Genomic DNA, 21,066 nt, shown 5'->3' with positions numbered 1-21,066 from the left:
TATGATGCCAGTGTTAAGAAGGGCATGCTATGTGACCAGTGTTAAGAAGGGCATGCTATGTTACCAGTGTTAAGAAGGGCATGCTATGATGCCAGTGTTAAGAAGGGCATGCTATGTGACCAGTGTTAAGAAGGGCATGCTATGATGCCAGTGTTAAGAAGGGCATGCTATGATGCCAGTGTTAAGAAGGGCATGCTATGATGCCAGTGTTAAGAAGGGCATGCTATGATGCCAGTGTTAAGAAGGGCATGCTATGTGACCAGTGTTAAGAAGGGCATGCTATGATGCCAGTGTTAAGAAGGGCATGCTATGATGCCAGTGTTAAGAAGGGCATGCTATGATGCCAGTGTTAAGAAGGGCATGCTATGTTACCAGTGTTAAGAAGGGCATGCTATGATGCCAGTGTTAAGAAGGGCATGCTATGTTACCAGTGTTAAGAAGGGCATGCTATGATGCCAGTGTTAAGAAGGGCATGCTATGTGACCAGTGTTAAGAAGGGCATGCTATGTTACCAGTGTTAAGAAGGGCATGCTATGATGCCAGTGTTAAGAAGGGCATGCTATGTGACCAGTGTTAAGAAGGGCATGCTATGATGCCAGTGTTAAGAAGGGCATGCTATGATGCCAGTGTTAAGAAGGGCATGCTATGATGCCAGTGTTAAGAAGGGCATGCTATGTGACCAGTGTTAAGAAGGGCATGCTATGATGCCAGTGTTAAGAAGGGCATGCTATGATGCCAGTGTTAAGAAGGGCATGCTATGTGACCAGTGTTAAGAAGGGCATGCTATGATGCCAGTGTTAAGAAGGGCATGCTATGATGCCAGTGTTAAGAAGGGCATGCTATGTTACCAGTGTTAAGAAGGGCATGCTATGTTGCCAGTGTTAAGAAGGGCATGCTATGATGCCAGTGTTAAGAAGGGCATGCTATGTTACCAGTGTTAAGAAGGGCATGCTATGTTACCAGTGTTAAGAAGGGCATGCTATGTTACCAGTGTTAAGAAGGGCATGCTATGATGCCAGTGTTAAGAAGGGCATGCTATGTGACCAGTGTTAAGAAGGGCATGCTATGATGCCAGTGTTAAGAAGGGCATGCTATGTTACCAGTGTTAAGAAGGGCATGCTATGTTGCCAGTGTTAAGAAGGGCATGCTATGTTACCAGTGTTAAGAAGGGCATGCTATGTTACCAGTGTTAAGAAGGGCATGCTATGATGCCAGTGTTAAGAAGGGCATGCTATGATGCCAGTGTTAAGAAGGGCATGCTATGTTACCAGTGTTAAGAAGGGCATGCTATGTTGCCAGTGTTAAGAAGGGCATGCTATGTTGCCAGTGTTAAGAAGGGCATGCTATGTTACCAGTGTTAAGAAGGGTATGCTATGATGCCAGTGTTAAGAAGGGCATGCTATGATGCCAGTGTTAAGAAGGGCATGCTATGTGACCAGTGTTAAGAAGGGCATGCTATGATGCCAGTGTTAAGAAGGGCATGCTATGATGCCAGTGTTAAGAAGGGCATGCTATGTGACCAGTGTTAAGAAGGGCATGCTATGATGCCAGTGTTAAGAAGGGCATGCTATGATGCCAGTGTTAAGAAGGGTATGCTATGATGTCAGTGTTAAGAAGGGCATGCTATGATGCCAGTGTTAAGAAGGGCATGCTATGATGCCAGTGTTAAGAAGGGCATGCTATGTTACCAGTGTTAAGAAGGGCATGCTATGTGACCAGTGTTAAGAAGGGCATGCTATGTTACCAGTGTTAAGAAGGGCATGCTATGATGCCAGTGTTAAGAAGGGCATGCTATGTGACCAGTGTTAAGAAGGGCATGCTATGATGCCAGTGTTAAGAAGGGCATGCTATGATGCCAGTGTTAAGAAGGGCATGCTATGTGACCAGTGTTAAGAAGGGCATGCTATGATGCCAGTGTTAAGAAGGGCATGCTATGATGCCAGTGTTAAGAAGGGTATGCTATGATGCCAGTGTTAAGAAGGGCATGCTATGATGCCAGTGTTAAGAAGGGCATGCTATGATGCCAGCGTTAAGAAGGGCATGCTATGTTACCAGTGTTAAGAAGGGCATGCTATGTGACCAGTGTTAAGAAGGGCATGCTATGTTACCAGTGTTAAGAAGGGCATGCTATGATGCCAGTGTTAAGAAGGGCATGCTATGTGACCAGTGTTAAGAAGGGCATGCTATGATGCCAGTGTTAAGAAGGGCATGCTATGATGCCAGTGTTAAGAAGGGCATGCTATGTGACCAGTGTTAAGAAGGGCATGCTATGATGCCAGTGTTAAGAAGGGCATGCTATGATGCCAGTGTTAAGAAGGGTATGCTATGATGCCAGTGTTAAGAAGGGCATGCTATGATGCCAGTGTTAAGAAGGGCATGCTATGATGCCAGCGTTAAGAAGGGCATGCTATGTTACCAGTGTTAAGAAGGGCATGCTATGTGACCAGTGTTAAGAAGGGCATGCTATGTTACCAGTGTTAAGAAGGGCATGCTATGATGCCAGTGTTAAGAAGGGCATGCTATGTGACCAGTGTTAAGAAGGGCATGCTATGATGCCAGTGTTAAGAAGGGCATGCTATGATGCCAGTGTTAAGAAGGGCATGCTATGTGACCAGTGTTAAGAAGGGCATGCTATGATGCCAGTGTTAAGAAGGGCATGCTATGATGCCAGTGTTAAGAAGGGCATGCTATGTGACCAGTGTTAAGAAGGGCATGCTATGATGCCAGTGTTAAGAAGGGCATGCTATGATGCCAGTGTTAAGAAGGGCATGCTATGTGACCAGTGTTGAGAAGGGCATGCTATGATGCCAGTGTTAAGAAGGGCATGCTATGATGCCAGTGTTAAGAAGGGCATGCTATGTGACCAGTGTTAAGAAGGGCATGCTATGTTACCAGTGTTGAGAAGGGCATGCTATGATGCCAGTGTTAAGAAGGGCATGCTATGTGACCAGTGTTAAGAAGGGCATGCTATGATGCCAGTGTTAAGAAGGGCATGCTATGTGACCAGTGTTAAGAAGGGCATGCTATGATGCCAGTGTTAAGAAGGGCATGCTATGTTACCAGTGTTGAGAAGGGCATGCTATGATGCCAGTGTTAAGAAGGGTATGCTATGTGACCAGTGTTGAGAAGGGCATGCTATGTGACCAGTGTTAAGAAGGGCATGCTATGTTGCCAGTGTTAAGAAGGGCATGCTATGATGCCAGTGTTAAGAAGGGCATGCTATGATGCCAGTGTTAAGAAGGGTATGCTATGTGACCAGTGTTAAGAAGGGCATGCTATGATGCCAGCGTTAAGAAGGGCATGCTATGATGCCAGTGTTAAGAAGGGCATGCTATGATGCCAGTGTTAAGAAGGGCATGCTATGTTACCAGTGTTAAGAAGGGCATGCTATGTGACCAGTGTTAAGAAGGGCATGCTATGTGACCAGTGTTAAGAAGGGCATGCTATGTGACCAGTGTTAAGAAGGGCATGCTATGTTGCCAGTGTTAAGAAGGGCATGCTATGTTGCCAGTGTTAAGAAGGGCATGCTATGATGCCAGTGTTAAGAAGGGCATGCTATGTTACCAGTGTTAAGAAGGGCATGCTATGTGACCAGTGTTAAGAAGGGCATGCTATGTGACCAGTGTTAAGAAGGGCATGCTATGATGCCAGCGTTAAGAAGGGCATGCTATGTTGCCAGTGTTAAGAAGGGCATGCTATGTTGCCAGTGTTAAGAAGGGCATGCTATGATGCCAGCGTTAAGAAGGGCATGCTATGTGACCAGTGTTAAGAAGGGCATGCTATGTTACCAGTGTTAAGAAGGGCATGCTATGTGACCAGTGTTAAGAAGGGCATGCTATGTGACCAGTGTTAAGAAGGGCATGCTATGTTACCAGTGTTGAGAAGGGCATGCTATGTTGCCAGTGTTAAGAAGGGCATCTATGTCACCTATAAATAGATGGATCTTGCACACTAGGCATAAATGCAACAATGTTTCAGACACGTTTTTACAGGAGTTTATTGGTGACAGCAGCACAGCTGGTCTGTTATCGCAACAGAGGCAAACGATGCGTGTCAGTAGCTTAAAAACTGGACTCTTAGGTTAAACATCAGAGGCACTGGCCTGCTGGGGCTTGGGAAAGTCTGCACTAGAGGCAGGGGAGTAGAGAAAGGGGGGTAAACACTGCTGGATGGAGAGGTTCTGTGGTACCTACAGAAGGACGTGTAAGGGGGCACATGAGGGTGTTAACAGAGAATTACTGGGGACAACATTTACAGTGAGATAGAAGTGGCAGGACATTGTCCAAAAATAGAGAAGGATAGGAACATTTAGATGGACGAAATAAAGACCGAAACATGTTGATAAAAGGATAGGACTATTGGACAGAGAGAAGGGGTGAACTAATGGACAGTGCAGGTGGTTGGCAACATAAACAGGCAGATACAGCAGAAAGGAGACCTGGGAGAGGGGCACAGAACCTGCCGCACGACACAAATTTCCTCCCAGGTGCATTATGGTACACACAGCACGTGTTAAGTAACTCTTGTTTATCCACAAACAGAATGGAGAAATAGCGGCCTTTGGGTTTGGTATAATTTTACAAAATTGTCCAATTTCTTAGAGGCACGGGGCAGCCTAACAGGGTCGAAAGTAAAGGAGGTGTGGGGGGGAGCAGTCATTGCTCACTATAAAAGAGACTGTAGCATCCTCAGAGACAAGAATTATATGTACATAGATGTAGTGAAGAGGTGAACAGGATGTGCTAGAGTCAAAACCTTACAGTGAATAGGTACAATACTAGTTGTAACAGATATACTGAGCCATTCTACTGTCACTAAACTGGAATGGAAATGTGTATCTAGTGGGTAGATGTGAAGAGACTGGCATGTACCTGATGGTGGCGCATGATACCCTTCATTACTCTGATTCCTACTGACATTCCTTTGATAATGCTACCAGCCAGCCTTGTATCGTGCTTCAAACATGGGGATCACTGGTCACTGAGTTGGGTACTGGACCACTGCTGTAGCCCGATCTGATGGCTCAGTGGACCTCCACGGACGCCCCTTGGTTTGACAGGTTCTTTGCTCGTGTCATTCTCCAGAGAACGATTAAATAGGTAGCAAAAATACCTCTTAAACCTTGTCTAGGAACCCACGTGTGAATGTGACCTCTACAAATGGACATATTATTTACCAATCCTTACCAAAAAAATTAGAACTAAATCTGCTCCCCACTCTCTGAAACCTACAGAAGCATGACTGTCAATCTTCCACACAGATTGTGTGTTTGTACAAAGGCAATCACATTTCAAAATCAAACGCCAGAGGTACCATTACTACTTGCAAACCAAGGATGTACAACTTGCTCACCGACTGGCTTGATGATGCAGTTTGTGAGGCATCCTATGTGCTAGTAGGTCACGGGGAGAAAGAGGTGTCACAAAACAGACTGCCTAATGAATATTAATTAGTCCCTCTGAAAGGTAAAACAGACAACTTTTCTGCATTTGCTTTCTCAAATAGAAAACATGATTCCCAAAGGTGTCCCATGGGGAAAGCTTTCTTTTTGAGGATTGGTTACCACCCCAACCCAGGGACTGGTAATTTGTTTGTGGTTTGTAATCACAATTGCAGTCACAAACTATTTATACATCTCTTTCCAAACAACAATTAGGAGGGAATGCCCCATTCTATTTGAACTTCAGAAAGGATTGTGAAAGGCCTTTTACAAGGCAGAAAGAATTTTTCACCCATAAAAATGCTTTGTACAGTAAATCCGAAGTCATTACATTGCAGGTAAGTTTTTGAACCCTTAGGTCACAAATGTTTACTTTAGAGGTAAGTTGATTTTTCCAAGATTTAAAACAACCAACCATAGCATAAAAAAAAAAAACACACACACACACACACTCACACTCCCCCTCTCTTCCCCTCCCCTCACCCCCTTGCAATCTCACACTGGCAAGGTGAAGTGCAGGAGGATGAGTACCACTGTGACTTCTTTGTCCAAAGTCACGTGGATGTTATCTGTGGCAGCAATGAGGGCAGTTTCTGTGCTGTGGTTGGGTCTGAATCCAGACTGAGTGGTTTGGAGTAGTTGCTGGTCAGTAAGGTATTGTTTGAGGTGTCTGTTGATGGTTTTCCCTAAGACCTCAGCCCATAATGGTAGCAGGGAGACCGATCTGTAGTTGACAAGCATTGAAGAGTCCACAGAGTATTTCCTTAAAGGTTGCAGAAGAGGTGGAGGCATTCAGAATCGGTGTAAGCATGGCGCTGATGGGTGCAGTCCTCTGGAGTAGGAGTGCTGGTGCCAGGGGTCCAATTGGGCCCCTGAGTGGATGGACTTAGTGGTGGCAGCAGTTTCATCTGGGGTGATGAGGGGCCATGTGGTTAGCATTGGATCTTTGAACACCTTTGATGTATCTGCATTAAATTGTCCAAAAAAGTACATTCTCCCTGGTTCTTCTTTTCTTTTTGACAAGTTTTGTGCAAATTCTTGAAGCAAGGGCCACGGTTAGGGGAGGATTGCAAAAGGGCCATTTCCCATTTTAATTTCTATGGCATTCTTTGCTCTTCGATATGGAACAAACAACTGAACATAATTACACCATATTTGGCACAAAGGTAGAACGTTACTAAAGGATTGTGCTTTTCTTGGTTTGGTGTAAATCAGGTCAGTAGTTTTCCAGAAATTAAAAAAGTTGCTAGGGTTGGGCATGGGGTTAAATTTTAAACACATCTGAACTGCTATTGTGGAGATATCCTCTGTGTATGTTTTTGCCATTGTTACAGGATATGGGGATTGCTCTTGTATTTGGTGTGTGACTTATGGTTTGCATTGTTGTTGTGCGAGCTATGGACAGTGGCCCTAGCCATGGCTTGCAATTTCCTATTTTTTTTTTTTTTTTTAGTTCAATTCATTACCCTAACTGTACCTAAACTGTATTTTTGTTAGTACATTTCTGAGATTTCTTTTTAAATGTACATTAAGCTGTTATAAGAAAGGCAACCATAACTTCACTTTAACCATTGCTTTTTCAGGGAACATGTAGTTTTTTATCTGCTTATTTTACCTGCTAAACTTTCTAGTTTCATGTAACCTGACAGTTTTCGCCGTCAGTATCCCCCTTACACTTCTAACATACCTCACAATTTGTACTTTAAGCACCACACCTCTTTTTAAAATAATTTTGTGTTAAAATACCCCCAGGCAAAATGTTTTTTAAATTAACACTACTTAATACTGCTCTGATATCTTAATCACAACTGATTCTTCACCTGTCTTCAGTATTTCATCGTTGTACCTCAAGGCAATTCTTTTATTGAGGTCTCCTTGTTGCCGTCATCCTGAGATGGAGCCTCCTTTTTAGGTTGAGCATAAGCGTTCAACCTTGTGTATACTTTTAGTATACTTCTTATGGCTTAAAGCGATTTCATTTGTTGGTTGCAGTGTCCATTACAAGTTTTTGCTCACTAGTGGTCAGTTCTGCCTTTTCTCCCTCCTTTTTTGGTTACAGAGCAGTGACCAACTACTGTATTATTCCACTTTAGTTTCGTTATCTGCTGCTGAGACGGACTACTTTGGCATTTCTTTGTTTCTGCCTTTTCACTGTGGGTGTTTTAGGCTGGTAGCTGCCTGTGTTTTATTGCAGCATTCCGTTCCTCCTACCTCCTCCCATGTCGCTGACATTTGTTTTGGCTTTATTCCAGTGCTGTCCTCGTTTACATTTGCTCCACCATTAAATCTTTAATAAAAGGTAGCTCCTAGGCTTGTTTTTTTTTAATTTAATGTTATTTTACCACTGCCCAGTGTCTGTTGATTAATGCTCTTTCAGTACAACCCAGCATGCACATGTTGATTTAATCATGAAGTAAGTTTATATTTGCACATGTGTATGTAACATTAAAATAAACTAAATTTTACAAAAAAAAACACTGCTCAGGAAAGCCACGATATGCCCTTTCTCGTAGAATGTAGCTAAACCTAGAAGCAATGATTTGAAACTTGCATAGCCTGGCATCTGCAGTTCTCTCTCTCCAGAGCCCCTTCCAACATCTGCACACAGGACATTGCTTAACTCCTTTATTGGGGTTATAAATCTTCTCAAGCTGCTCTGCTATTGTTTACTGCATTAGAACTTTGTTGAAATGTGAGGCAAGAACGTTGCCAGACTTTTAATTCTGTTAACATAAAAAGAAAATGCTTTTCCAGCCTTGTTTTCCAATTTCTCTTCAGAAGTGTACACAACTCGAGGTAGTGCAGTCATCTTCTCATCTCTTCTCAAGGGATTGTGCTTTCTGATGTCAGTAGCCACCAGTGACCACCAAAACATGGCAGGAAAAGACAAAATTATGAGGCAGAGTTGACCAATTTATGTGGCAAGAAAAGTCCAGTTTTGAATTTACAATGCCAATAGCTCTAACTCAAGAAAATGTGAGACCTATTGCATTGCATTGGAGATCACTTTTCCTTTTTATTATATAATCTCTAGCTGAAATTATATTTTTGTGAGTCCCAAACACCTGCCTCTCCCTTCTCTAGTTTAAAACTGCCACATATGTCTTATTCTTTTTAGTGAAGGGAGCCCAGACTTTGAAGGGCTATAGAACCATGCTAATACAGTGCTTCACAAGTGCTTGTAAAACAACACAGCACAAGAATTTATCAAGATCCTCTGATGAACAGTTTAAATAATGGGATAATTAACCAGGTGTCATGATAAATAGTACTGTAACTAAGCTACATAAACAAGACCTCCTGATAATACAGAATCACTACCAATGATAAGAGATCCACCCTGAAACGTAGTACAAAGCATGTGCTCTTTAAATTGAAGACCTCTTAAAAAAGTGCTGACCCTGTTCTTACTTATCCCACTTCTAACACCAAATGTTAGTCACCATTTTCCAATGCATTGGAATTGTTTGGAGACGAGCATTTGACTCCGACTTCCAGGCTTTTCTGTCCCCTACAAAGTTTCAGGCATGATTCACATTCTCCTTGCTATCCTGGAGTCACTTGGTATAGACAGGACAGATAGGGATTCTCGTTGCTTATCCTCTTAGGTCTCCCCGTTCCACAGATAGGAAAGAGGGAGGAGCCACAGGCCAGACTCCTATATTTGATGAACACCTCAAAAGTGGAATCCCTGCAAAGCTGTTGACCCGCCACAGTTCTTAATGTCTTAGGTTCAAACTCACAGTTTTATGCACAAAAAACTGCTATGAATTTGAGACTATGGTCTTCCTTTAACTAGGGTTGAATGTAATGTTTTACATAGTTTGAGCAGTCCATTCATAGCTTTAAAGAGCAATCTCTCACAGCACAGACACATCAGAATATCTCGGGTCTGAAGACTACAGGGAGTGCAGAATTATTAGGCAAATGAGTATTTTGACCACATCATCCTCTTTATGCATGTTGTCTTACTCCAAGCTGTATAGGCTCGAAAGCCTACTACCAATTAAGCATATTAGGTGATGTGCATCTCTGTAATGAGAAGGGGTGTGGTCTAATGACATCAACACCCTATATCAGGTGTGCATAATTATTAGGCAACTTCCTTTCCTTTGGCAAAATGGGTCAAAAGAAGGACTTGACAGGCTCAGAAAAGTCAAAAATAGTGAGATATCTTGCAGAGGGATGCAGCACTCTTAAAATTGCAAAGCTTCTGAAGCGTGATCATCGAACAATCAAGCGTTTCATTCAAAATAGTCAACAGGGTCGCAAGAAGCGTGTGGAAAAACCAAGGCGCAAAATAACTGCCCATGAACAGAGAAAAGTCAAGCGTGCAGCTGCCACGATGCCACTTGCCACCAGTTTGGCCATATTTCAGAGCTGCAACATCACTGGAGTGCCCAAAAGCACAAGGTGTGCAATACTCAGAGACATGGCCAAGGTAAGAAAGGCTGAAAGACGACCACCACTGAACAAGACACACAAGCTGAAACGTCAAGACTGGGCCAAGAAATATCTCAAGACTGATTTTTCTAAGGTTTTATGGACTGATGAAATGAGAGTGAGTCTTGATGGGCCAGATGGATGGGCCCGTGGCTGGATTGGTAAAGGGCAGAGAGCTCCAGTCCGACTCAGACGCCAGCAAGGTGGAGGTGGAGTACTGGTTTGGGCTGGTATCATCAAAGATGAGCTTGTGGGGCCTTTTCGGGTTGAGGATGGAGTCAAGCTCAACTCCCAGTCCTACTGCCAGTTCCTGGAAGACACCTTCTTCAAGCAGTGGTACAGGAAGAAGTCTGCATCCTTCAAGAAAAACATGATTTTCATGCAGGACAATGCTCCATCACACGCGTCCAAGTACTCCACAGCGTGGCTGGCAAGAAAGGGTATAAAAGAAGGAAATCTAATGACATGGCCTCCTTGTTCACCTGATCTGAACCCCATTGAGAACCTGTGGTCCATCATCAAATGTGAGATTTACAAGGAGGGAAAACAGTACACCTCTCTGAACAGTGTCTGGGAGGCTGTGGTTGCTGCTGCACGCAATGTTGATGGTGAACAGATCAAAACACTGACAGAATCCATGGATGGCAGGCTTTTGAGTGTCCTTGCAAAGAAAGGTGGCTATATTGGTCACTGATTTGTTTTTGTTTTGTTTTTGAATGTCAGAAATGTATATTTGTGAATGTTGAGATGTTATATTGGTTTCACTGGTAATAATAAATAATTGAAATGGGTATATATTTTTTTTTGTTAAGTTGCCTAATAATTATGCACAGTGATAGTCACCTGCACACACAGATATCCCCCTAACATAGCTAAAACTAAAAACAAACTAAAAACTACTTCCAAAAATATTCAGCTTTGATATTAATGAGTTTTTTGGGTTCATTGAGAACATGGTTGTTGTTCAATAATAAAATTAATCCTCAAAAATACAACTTGCCTAATAATTCTGCACTCCCTGTATATATTCAGTCCAGACCGGAAGTTGTGGTCATGTTAAAGTCACTTTGCCTCTTTCCAAAAATGTGCGTATCTTTAGTCACCCTAGTAAGACAGTTACCATTTAGCTACTGGAGGAGAGGGATAGAAGATTTGAACACTTGCTCCCTTTTTAGGTACCAAACTCAACTAGAGCTGACCTGTTTAATTCCATTTGTCATTGGTGGGCCAGTTCCTTCACATTTTAGATTCATGTCTCGCACAGGTGCAGTTAAGCAACTGTGTGGTCTGATTTCTCAAGAGCTACATTGGTGGCCTAGTCCACATTTTTGTCAGCTTCAACTATCCCAGTTTCATTGTAAATGAGGGCAGTAACTCAGTCATTCCTCCGAGTTCTGGCTGTAAACCCAGCACATTCTAAACTTGTTTGAAACTGTGGAGACTCCCTCGTACATTTCCTATGTTGCAAGAATTGTGGACTAGAGAAAGAGTGAGTCTGCCTGCTGCCACACTGGTTTGCTGAACCCCCACTGTCATCTCAAAGTAAAGATTTGTAGTTGCACAAGAAAGAAGAGGGTGCCTAATGAGGTAAGAAAGAAAGAACTGTGCGCTGCCTGGGGACTGACAATAAAAACAAACTTATTGCAGAAAGACTGGCTTTATGCTACCAGGATACTGAGGAGGGCAGGGGAACCTGCAAGAGACTGGCTACCCCCAGAAGCTGGGTTTATCAGAGGATCTACAGCTGCAGTGTTCTCTACATAGGTTTATATTAAGGTTTACATTTGGCTGAGGGATAGGCACATATGCAGCAGAGTGCATGCTCAATAAAGAAAGAATAAATAATAAGCCAAAAATATTCAGGTGTGTGTGGCTTTTAGTTTTGTGCAGCGCTGTGAGAGGCTAGTCTAGTTGTTGGACCTTTATGAACCAAGCTGTAGGACAAGAGGATTTAAAGTTTACATGCCATTACCAAGCAGCATGGTGTCTGATGACTGCACTGGTGGTTCACAGATGGGAAGAATGCTTTGGCCATGTTGGTTTAAAAAAAAGTGCTGAATACCAGTGGATATGTTCTAAAATAAAAAAGAGGACAAAGAAATATCCACTTGTAAAGTGTTGTACTGCACGTAGGTGAAGAGAAGGTGCAAAACTACCATTCCCGGTGTTCGAGGTTAGCGAATTTGGGGTTCCATGTTGATTTATGTGTAAGTTGTGTGTGTTGGACAACATGATGCTCTTATGCCAGTGGCAAGTGCAACTTGTTCAGAAGGTCTGAGTGTAAGTTACATTTACTTTGTGATGCAGTGTACATAAAGCACAGGCTGAGATTAGTGCTATGGTCACACTTCTGTTGGTAAAGCACACTCATTGGGAGCTAGCGCATTTGAAATGTGATGGACCTTTAACCACTGGGTGGAATCACAACATGTGAAACGTAGTGTGGTTCCCACCACCTACAGCAAAGTGTGATAAAATTAGGCAAATTGAGCATTCTACAGCTGAATATGACAAAATCTGGAAGTTTTGCATCTAGTTCTACACCAGCAATCATGAGATATTCTATGTCCCACTAGGGTCCCTCCAGCCCTGATGTTCACCAGAAACACCACTCCTAAGAAAAATATTGAAAAAATGGCACTAAACAGTGCACGTTGCAACCATAGTTTAACAAAGAAATTGCTTGTAAGCAAGCCTTAGCTCTGAATTTTACATTAAAGCATTATTTCTCAGCAGCAGCAAACACGACAGCCGTGAACAATAAGTAGTCACACACTTCCCTCATCTGTTTCTAATACCTAAAATTAAGATCTATTTTAACCTGTCTGTACAGGGTTAGGTATTGTGCTGTATCTTCCCTCGGGTATCGCTATGTGTATGTGTTTATTCCTCCGCTCAGCAGGTTGTGGAGCTGTAAGATGGTGTGCATAGTATATAAACAAGGCAGTTCCTCAGAATAGGTTGAGCTGAAAGGACTTCCCGCTCTTCGACATAGAGCTGCCACCTCAACAATTTACATGTGGTTAAACATCCCATCGAGAGACTGAGAAAAAACACTTCAGGAACTCCAGGCCCTCACCCTAGCCGTGTTATTTACAGAATCTGCAGTGTCACTTTTATGGTGTGGAAGTTCAACAAGCCACCCTGACTTAGAGACCTCATCAGGATTTCTGGTAACCAGTGCAAGAAATGCTGCAATGACCTCTTCAGGCATCAGACCAAGAAGTGGAGAAAAAGAGAAGACCAGAAGGCAAGCCGCGTCCTGCACCACATCCTGGATCCAGAATGGCATCCTAGAACAGACCTGCCAGTCTCTGTCTCACCTCCATTTTTAGAAGGAATTATAGACTCATCTCTTCAAGGAACACTCTATCTGCAACCTCATTTCTCCTAATATACTCAATTAAAGAAGACGGTCCTTCATCTCCTGCTTGCATCCTACCTGACTTCAGTGCGCTTTTCCACCCTCTATGAGTACTTAGTATAAATGCATACTTACTTACCTGTAACATAACTTAAGGTTGAAAAATATTTTTAGAATGATCTGCGTCCTGCTTGGTTCCTGAGTTGGAGGAATGTAATGTGATTTGCAACAGATCAGATCTCTCAGTGAATGTGGCTGATTTTGCAAACTAATTAAGATATTTGTCTTTTACAGGTGCACGTATTTCCAGATTTTATGTGCTCTCAAACAGCAACCAAAAGCCAAACATCAAGAAGGCCGGGGCTGATCTTCTCTGCCCAGGTCAGAAGAACTGGTGTGTGAAGGTGGAATTCTTCAGGTAATGTGAGGAAATGTGCCTCAAATGTGCAACTGCAGAAAATTAAATGTATATTCTAAATCAAGTTGAATGGGCTGAACGTTGTCCAGTGAAGAACAGGAGACGTGATGCCTAATAATCGGTTCATAAGTCTTCCCAGCCTCCTCTATTCCATGTGCTGAACACCGGTGTTATTTGGACCAGTATGAATTTGTCCGAGTCACCATTGACATTTTTCTAATCTCTTCCAAGCATCTGTTATTGTTGTCTTAACTAATACACCTCCTGAGGAACATGATGCCAACCTTGAATACATCCCACTTACAATCAAAAGAGCAAGCCCCTCATATGCTAGTGCTCACCTTCACCCAATGCCTCTAATGTATAGCACATGGTGCATAAAATGGTATAGGGTATCTTTAGTATGGCATGAGTACCTTCAAGTTGCTCTGCTGCAGTCCGTCTGGGGCTCACCAAAGTGAATGACCCTGCATTTCCTTGGTCTGAGCCAGTTGCAGAAGCTCTTTCTGGTGTACTGTTACCATGCAGTGTCTGCATATTGGCCACCGCAGGTCTGTTTGCCGTCATCACCCATATATTCTTTTACACCCATCCGCGTTACAACACACACTTCATTCTGCCCAAGCATCATAACCGCAACATTGCACACTATGTGGTGGCCCTTCAAAGCACTCCTTTTCTGGGTCTCCCGATTTAAAGTCCACTCCATTTATCACCAACTTCCTCTCATAATAGTTGTTTTACACTTCTTTCTGACCCTGACTAGTTCTAGTCCCTCGTGGAACTCTTGCTACACCATCATGTTTACCATCATTCTCAGGCACAACTTAATGTATCGTGATCTGCTCCTCGTCAACATTGTGATAATTGCCCGCCTAGGAAATGCAGTGCCATCCTATGTGCCCAACGCATGTCTCTCAGCCAGATTCCTCAGCCTGTCGCCAGAATCTCTATTTTACTCTCATTAGAAGTGTTATTTTGCATCCAGCTTTACAAGGCAGCTACCACTCTCCTTACAATGAGAGGTTTCCCATCTGCCCTATGACATGAATGTGAAGGAAGAGGTGAAACTATCCTTGAGAATGGCAGGGCAGCCTCTCCCTTAGCGGCCGCCGCGAGAGGTCAGCTGTGCCGTAAGATCTGGCAGGCCTGCTCTGCCCTTAGCTCGTCGTAATGAAGAATTAACAAATAAACTGATGGGGGAGATGCTTCAGTTCATCTCAGCCATTGGCTTGGGGTCTCATTCCAGTCCATCTTTATTTTGCTCACCCATGCCACCTCGGTTTGGACCCAGCCATGTGCAAATCAGTCTTCACTCTGCTCCAGTAGAAGCAGTCATGTCTGAACTCCCAGGTCAGGTCCTCTGAACAGTAACACAAGCAACCCAAGATCGGCTCTTCCGGGTGTAGGTTGACTCCTATGGCACAGTCAGGGAGCATTGAAGCAGACTAACAGGACTGAACTAAGTACACAGATAGCATTGTCACTCTGTATATTATTACATTTCAAATGGTGCCTGGTGGCCATTGAGAATATATACTACCTTGTAATGAAAGCTTTTCATCTATTAGAAGTGATTTTGCTTTCGAGTTGTGAATACAGACACTGCTCATAGACATAGGAGGGAAAAGAAGGAATTTCATTTTGTCTGGAATCTGCTTGAGAAAGTGGTTAAGTGAAGTGGTTTGACAACTGGTTCTAGGTAGGATGTGTGTGTGTGTGTGTGTGTATATATATTTTGTTCCAAAAAGAATTGCAATTATAAACCAGCACTCCAAACAGCTATGATGTTTATTTAAGGCTTACAACATCTTTCTCAAAGTTGACTTGCACTGGCAACGCGTTTCAACCATAACGGTCTTCTTCATTGGTTCAAGTCATTACATAGGCCCCCCTCCCAGGAAACTTATACCATTAACCATCATAGACATAGAAAAAATCCTAAATAAACCCTATAAGTAAATTTAAATTTAAATGACCCCAAATATGTATATGTAAATTTACACATTTTAAACACACACAAAAATAATTCCATTTTAAATTGGGCTATTTTCATTCAAAAAGGAAATGGCAGTTTCAGGAAGAATAGCAGGATTTGGACTTCTTATATATATATATCTCCATCGTGCTTGCTATGGCGTGACGACCAGCACACCTATATATAATCTCTACAAACTCCCTTAAATTCCAAGAAGTGGCAGCACTCCCAGCTCCTTCTTATTCGGAAAATCTTTATTTCGCTGACTATAACCAATGCGTTTCAATCCCCACGGGACCTTTGCCACATACATATATATATATATATCTGAATATTGCCACTGTACTGATGCATACTAACTCATACCCTCAGAAATCTTTATTATAAATGTCCAGAATGTATGCCTGACGCACTGCATGAGGGGAGGAAAGCGTTCTGAGGGTTCTGAAGAATGTTCTTCCATATTTTTTTAACTATATTTTTGTCTGGCAAACAGGTAGAATTTACCGTGTGCCCTATTGGGTCCTGTAGAGGCAGGGAGATGGCACCCTCTGCTCTTGTGATGATGAGCAGGCGCGTGAGACCCAGAAATCAAGAGGGTCTGACAGCAGCTACATGACCAGAGCAAGAGTCTGCACTGCTGTCCCTATGAAGAAATGGAGAGTTAAACAGAACAGCAGTTTTTAAGGGGGGGCATGAATGACGTAACCTATGATGGTGAGGGATAGGACACCATGAGAGATCAGGAACCCAGGCCTTCCTTGCTCTGTAGCTGTGCATAGAGGAGACACAGTAAACATTTTGTGGCTGATCCCATGCTGTGCTTTTCATCCATCCTGTTATCTATATCACTGCTGCCCTTCCATGGAAAATATCCGCATTCACCATCTAGAGTTCTCCATGTTCACATCTGCCAAATATTTATCTGGAGCAGAGCTAGTAAGTGAGCGCTGCACAAGTCAACTCATTCAGCTGCATGCTAAGCCTCAGTCGGTACAGGGCAATACACACTTGCAAAACAGATTTTGAGATTCAAAATAAATAATTTTGATTTAAATGGGGGTTAAATCTATCCATTTTGCCATTATTTTTATAACAGGACAAGAGGAAGCTCCTTACCTCATGGAAGGAAGCGAAAGCCCCAGCAGTCCAGTCTCAGGTGAAGTATACATTCTAAAGTGGTTGAATCAGTGGGTCTGGGCTGAAAGCTAGATACCTGTTCCTGGTGTTGCATGGTTGGGGTCTCATCAGACGAGTTGTTGGAAAAGTTGCCAAAGATGTTCTATTGCTTTATCTCGCATGAGAACAGCAGGAGAGAAAGGGCCCTCATCAGTTGCAGAGAGAACGCAGTAGTCCCGGTTGTTGCATAGAAGGTGAACAGAGGGTAAAGGGAACCAATGACTTGTTGTCATTGAACGAGCACTGAACAGCTGCCGGCAGTAGCACAGAAGAACACACTATATACTCACGATGTTATTTCATTGGGATTTGTGTAGTGCATTGGTATGGCCCCCGTAGCACTGTGTGTTGTCTGGATGCTTCAGGTGGGCTAGTCAGTGTATGCGACTGAATGGTGTAACTTGCTTGATATGAAAATCAGTGTTGGATTGGTATGCAAGAGGGTCTTTACAAAGAAATCCAAATACATCTCTTACATTTGAAGAGGGACCACTGATGGTTAGTTGGGTAGTTTAGAGACTTTGAACAAGTGCTGTCGGTTTACATTGATATTAATGAGGTAGGAGGGCTTTACTGGGAGCCTGTGCTATTATTAGGTCAATAATATTTTGATGTTGCTTGGTGCATCGAGATAATAGGAGCCATGACCAAAGAGTAACTCGGGATAGCCAACTAACTTGCTTGTATGAGCTGTGTTGGATGTATGCAAACTCTTCTGTCTGTGTAATGCTGACATTTTTATGTGAGATTCCTTGATGGTAATTGATGTTTTTCATTACTGCGGTACTACAACGGTGCAATGTCTGACATCCAGCCATCACGTTACATTATAATAAATTTCGTTCTGTTGTCGAGCATGCTTACCATTCCACTAGAAGACGTGTTACAGTGACTAAATGAATATTAGTCAATTGGATTTTAAGGTAGTTGGTATTTTGTCTTTTATATTCTTCAAAACAGAGCAGTGGTACTGTTGCTGCAGAGTCCTTAGGCCAAACTGTAATGTCAAATATCTAGGGGGGTTAGCATCTCCATGAGTAAGGAGAATGATAGAATCATGTCCTTTAGTAAGTACTGTGCAAGGTGGTGCCGTGTAGGTGTGATAGTTGCTGCAAGATCAAGAATTGTACTATATTGATATAAATCTTTGTCCCCGATTGTGATTCTAATTATTTTGAGTAGCAGTTGGGTTAACCCTGATGTAGTTTACGGGTAAAGCCAGAATTATTCAGGCTACAGAAAAGAGCTAAAGACCTACAGAGTGGGAGTTGAGACGTACTCTATTTCTAGGAGCCTGAGTGCGACAAAATTTGCAGGAAATTACCTGTTGGAATAGCAGATCTGCATCGTAACTCTCTAAGTTAGGTTAACCTTGATGTGAGTGGTCCAGAGTGGAGAGATTTACTCTAAAGATCTTCTCAATATGGCACAATCTGGGTTGACATAGCTGGACGTATTGGTCGTATTCGATACTATCTTCCCCACCACACTACTTGATCGCGTGGCTGAATTGGTTGTATCGGAGTTTCTCTTTTTTTTGTTTTTTTTTAACAGAACCACAGGCAGACAGTCTGCCTGGACAATTACAGATCCTCCGCTAAAGCCAACAATGCGGGTGTACCTCAAGAATCAGAGTTAAACCTGACTTTGTTTAATCTATACTTGGCACCCCTAGCCAGACTTATTGACTCTTGAGGCCAAATGTTTTCACATATGTTGACAACAGCTAGTTCATACTTAAGCTAGATGGGGGGGGGGGCTCGTTATTCTGCTCACCAGTTCTCTGCTTCCCTTACAGAAGTCTTTACCTGGATGAAGAGACGCTCTCTTACCTTATACGAGGACAGAACTGAGGTGGTTATCTTCGGTAATCCCTTGGTAATGCCTGTTTATGGTCCCAGAGTTGGTGCCCATCAGAACTGGGATCATTGCCAACCCCTGTTCTGGAGGCAACAAACCTAGGAATCATGTTTGACTCGAGTCTGACCTTGGAAGCACATCCTCCTGTTGGTCCTCTCTGGGAGAGAAAGCATCAGTCTAGACTGTCTGAAACCCCCTCACCCATGGTGGCATTTCATATCCAAGTGACACATAGGTCCACAGAGCTAATTCCCCCTTAAAGAAGGACATTAATAAACTCTACTTACAGATTTCAGAATGGCGTAGGGGTGTACTACTGAGCTAGTAACTTAGGGCCAGATGTAGCAAAGGTTTTTACCCATTCTGTGTCTATGGGGAAAAAGTGTTCGTACATATGGCCCTTATTTACTTACAGATTTCAGAATGGCATAGGGGGGTACCTCTGAGCGAGTGACCTATTTTCTGTAGTGGTCAACAAGACCCTGATCTGACCTGAAATGTCTGCAACCTGGTTTGCTGGTTGTGTTGCTGCCTGTGTGTTGGTAGTAGCAGCTTAGCAACTAACCGACTCTAGGCTTATGAATCCGGGTCTGGGTTTGATCTCATTGTTTCAGAGCAATATCTAGTAAAGTGCAGGTTTGGCTGGGGTGAACTCTTTGGACAGCTGAGCTCAGAGAGTGTATAAAAGAAGATAAGGGTAATATGTGTCCCAGCTTTTCTCTGTAGGCAGATCAATGCCATCCATAGGAGACAGCTGTAAGGTCAGTGGGTGATGTACTGTGGTTTTTGAGAGGAACGTAAGAACCTCCTCTGCACCAAGACGGACATAAACTTTGTTAATTGGTCCTTTACTATTTCCTTTGGTAACCCTGCATGGGAAAGGAAGGGTTACAGTTCATCACAGTTATGCTCACAGTTAGTAACCACACACTGGCTAGCTCTTTTATCTCAAAACATAATTGTCTTGGGGTTCCTTTTAGCTTCAATTTGACGTTTGTAAATTGTATCTGTGTAATATAATCTTGTACTCTGGTAAGTTATATCTGCTGTAGGGTTGGCGGTTTAATAATTCGCCTGGAGTACCCACGTGAGTAGAGGAGCTTTGTACTGATCCCAAAACATATGGGGTCAGAAGGTGACTTGCTTGAGTGTTTATTCTGAGAATGCGAGGAGGGCGCAGAGGACGAGGACGCAGCCATCTCCTGGGACTGACTGTGACATTTCTATTAATGCAGCAGCAGATTTCACCATAGTGTTGGTCTCCGACAGCATCAAAGAAGAGGAAGAGTCCTATCCCTTGGCCTATGCGAGCCCTGGGGAGGGTAAACGCAATAACTTCCCTGCAGGTAAGTCATCTTTATTCTTTTACTTAGCATTGCTGGAGTGTTGTCTCTTATCACATGAATCACTTGGGCAGATCATACGTGGCCTCAGCTTGAAGTGACTGCAGTTTGTTGCTAGGACAGCCGAGGCACGGACACACTGGCAGAAAAAGAATGCAATAGTAGCAGATATTTGGACAGAAAAGGTACTAAAGTCTTTTCACCATTCACTGTCTAGCAAAGACCTTTGATCTAGCACTGCAAAAGGCTGCACCTATAAGAAAGGGTAGCAAAGAAAAATTTACATTTAGGCTCCAGATGTATAAAGGATCCATCGTGTGCAGAGAGAGAGGTTGCAGTCCGACAACATGGAGGAAGGTGTCCAAGAATACAGTGAGAGCACCAAGAGTCACACCGACTTACACCTGGTCTTCAGTCGACGCAGGGCATTGTGGGCACCAGATAAACCGGCCACAGCAGGGCTTGTAGACTGCAGTGCTGGAGCTACAGGACAGCAGATGATCCAGTCTACCTTAGACGCCCTGGTCACCACCCTCTTAGAAGACCACTGAAACCATTTTCTGCATAAAACCTGACTTGCAGCCAAGATTACAGCTCTGGAACCACTGGACCTAAAGCACCCCCTTTCGTCACATCTGTTGGTGTGTATTGGAAACAAGCGATGGACCTGTCTCACTAACAGCAGTGGAGCTGAATGTGCCACTAAGACTTATCTAACGTTTATTCATCACTTATTCAACTAGAAGCGTGGTGAAGGCAGGACACCCAAGGCATGCGTGGCTTCCCAGTGATGAAAGATCTTCAGTCATATGTTTATCTTTGTCTATCTCCAGTAGTTGTGTTTTCTTCGTCTATTTACAATAAGCTAATTTAGGAATCAAAGGCTATTTGAGGTTAACGTTCGTGGACATTGATGTCGTTTGTTAAATGTTTTTTAAAACAAACTAATTATTATATTCTGGTATTTTAAGTTTGTACTGTCATTGTATGTTCTTTTCGTAGTAATCCTTTCCGTATGTCATCTCATGTGGGTATTGTTTT

The 21,066-nt window shown here is 43.0% G+C and overlaps 1 protein-coding gene across 1 annotated transcript in view; it reads left to right on the top strand.

Annotated features, from left to right (window-relative positions):
- Nucleotides 1-21,066, top strand: part of LOC138249617 (zinc finger protein 585A-like) — a 168,986-nt gene that overhangs the window by 112,327 nt on the left and 35,593 nt on the right. Inside the window, exons 12-14 of the mRNA XM_069203565.1 lie at nt 13,542-13,628; nt 16,743-16,802; nt 19,918-20,028. Of these exons, the coding sequence (XP_069059666.1) occupies nt 13,542-13,628; nt 16,743-16,802; nt 19,918-20,028 (258 nt within the window). The remainder of the gene's footprint in view (nt 1-13,541; nt 13,629-16,742; nt 16,803-19,917; nt 20,029-21,066) is intronic.

Source organism: Pleurodeles waltl, chromosome 8 (genome assembly GCF_031143425.1).
Source record: "Pleurodeles waltl isolate 20211129_DDA chromosome 8, aPleWal1.hap1.20221129, whole genome shotgun sequence".
In the NCBI taxonomy this organism is placed as follows: Eukaryota; Metazoa; Chordata; class Amphibia; order Caudata; family Salamandridae; genus Pleurodeles; species Pleurodeles waltl.
The sequence above is the reverse complement of the archived record's forward strand: the minus strand, read 5'-3'. Positions and strand labels throughout refer to the sequence as shown.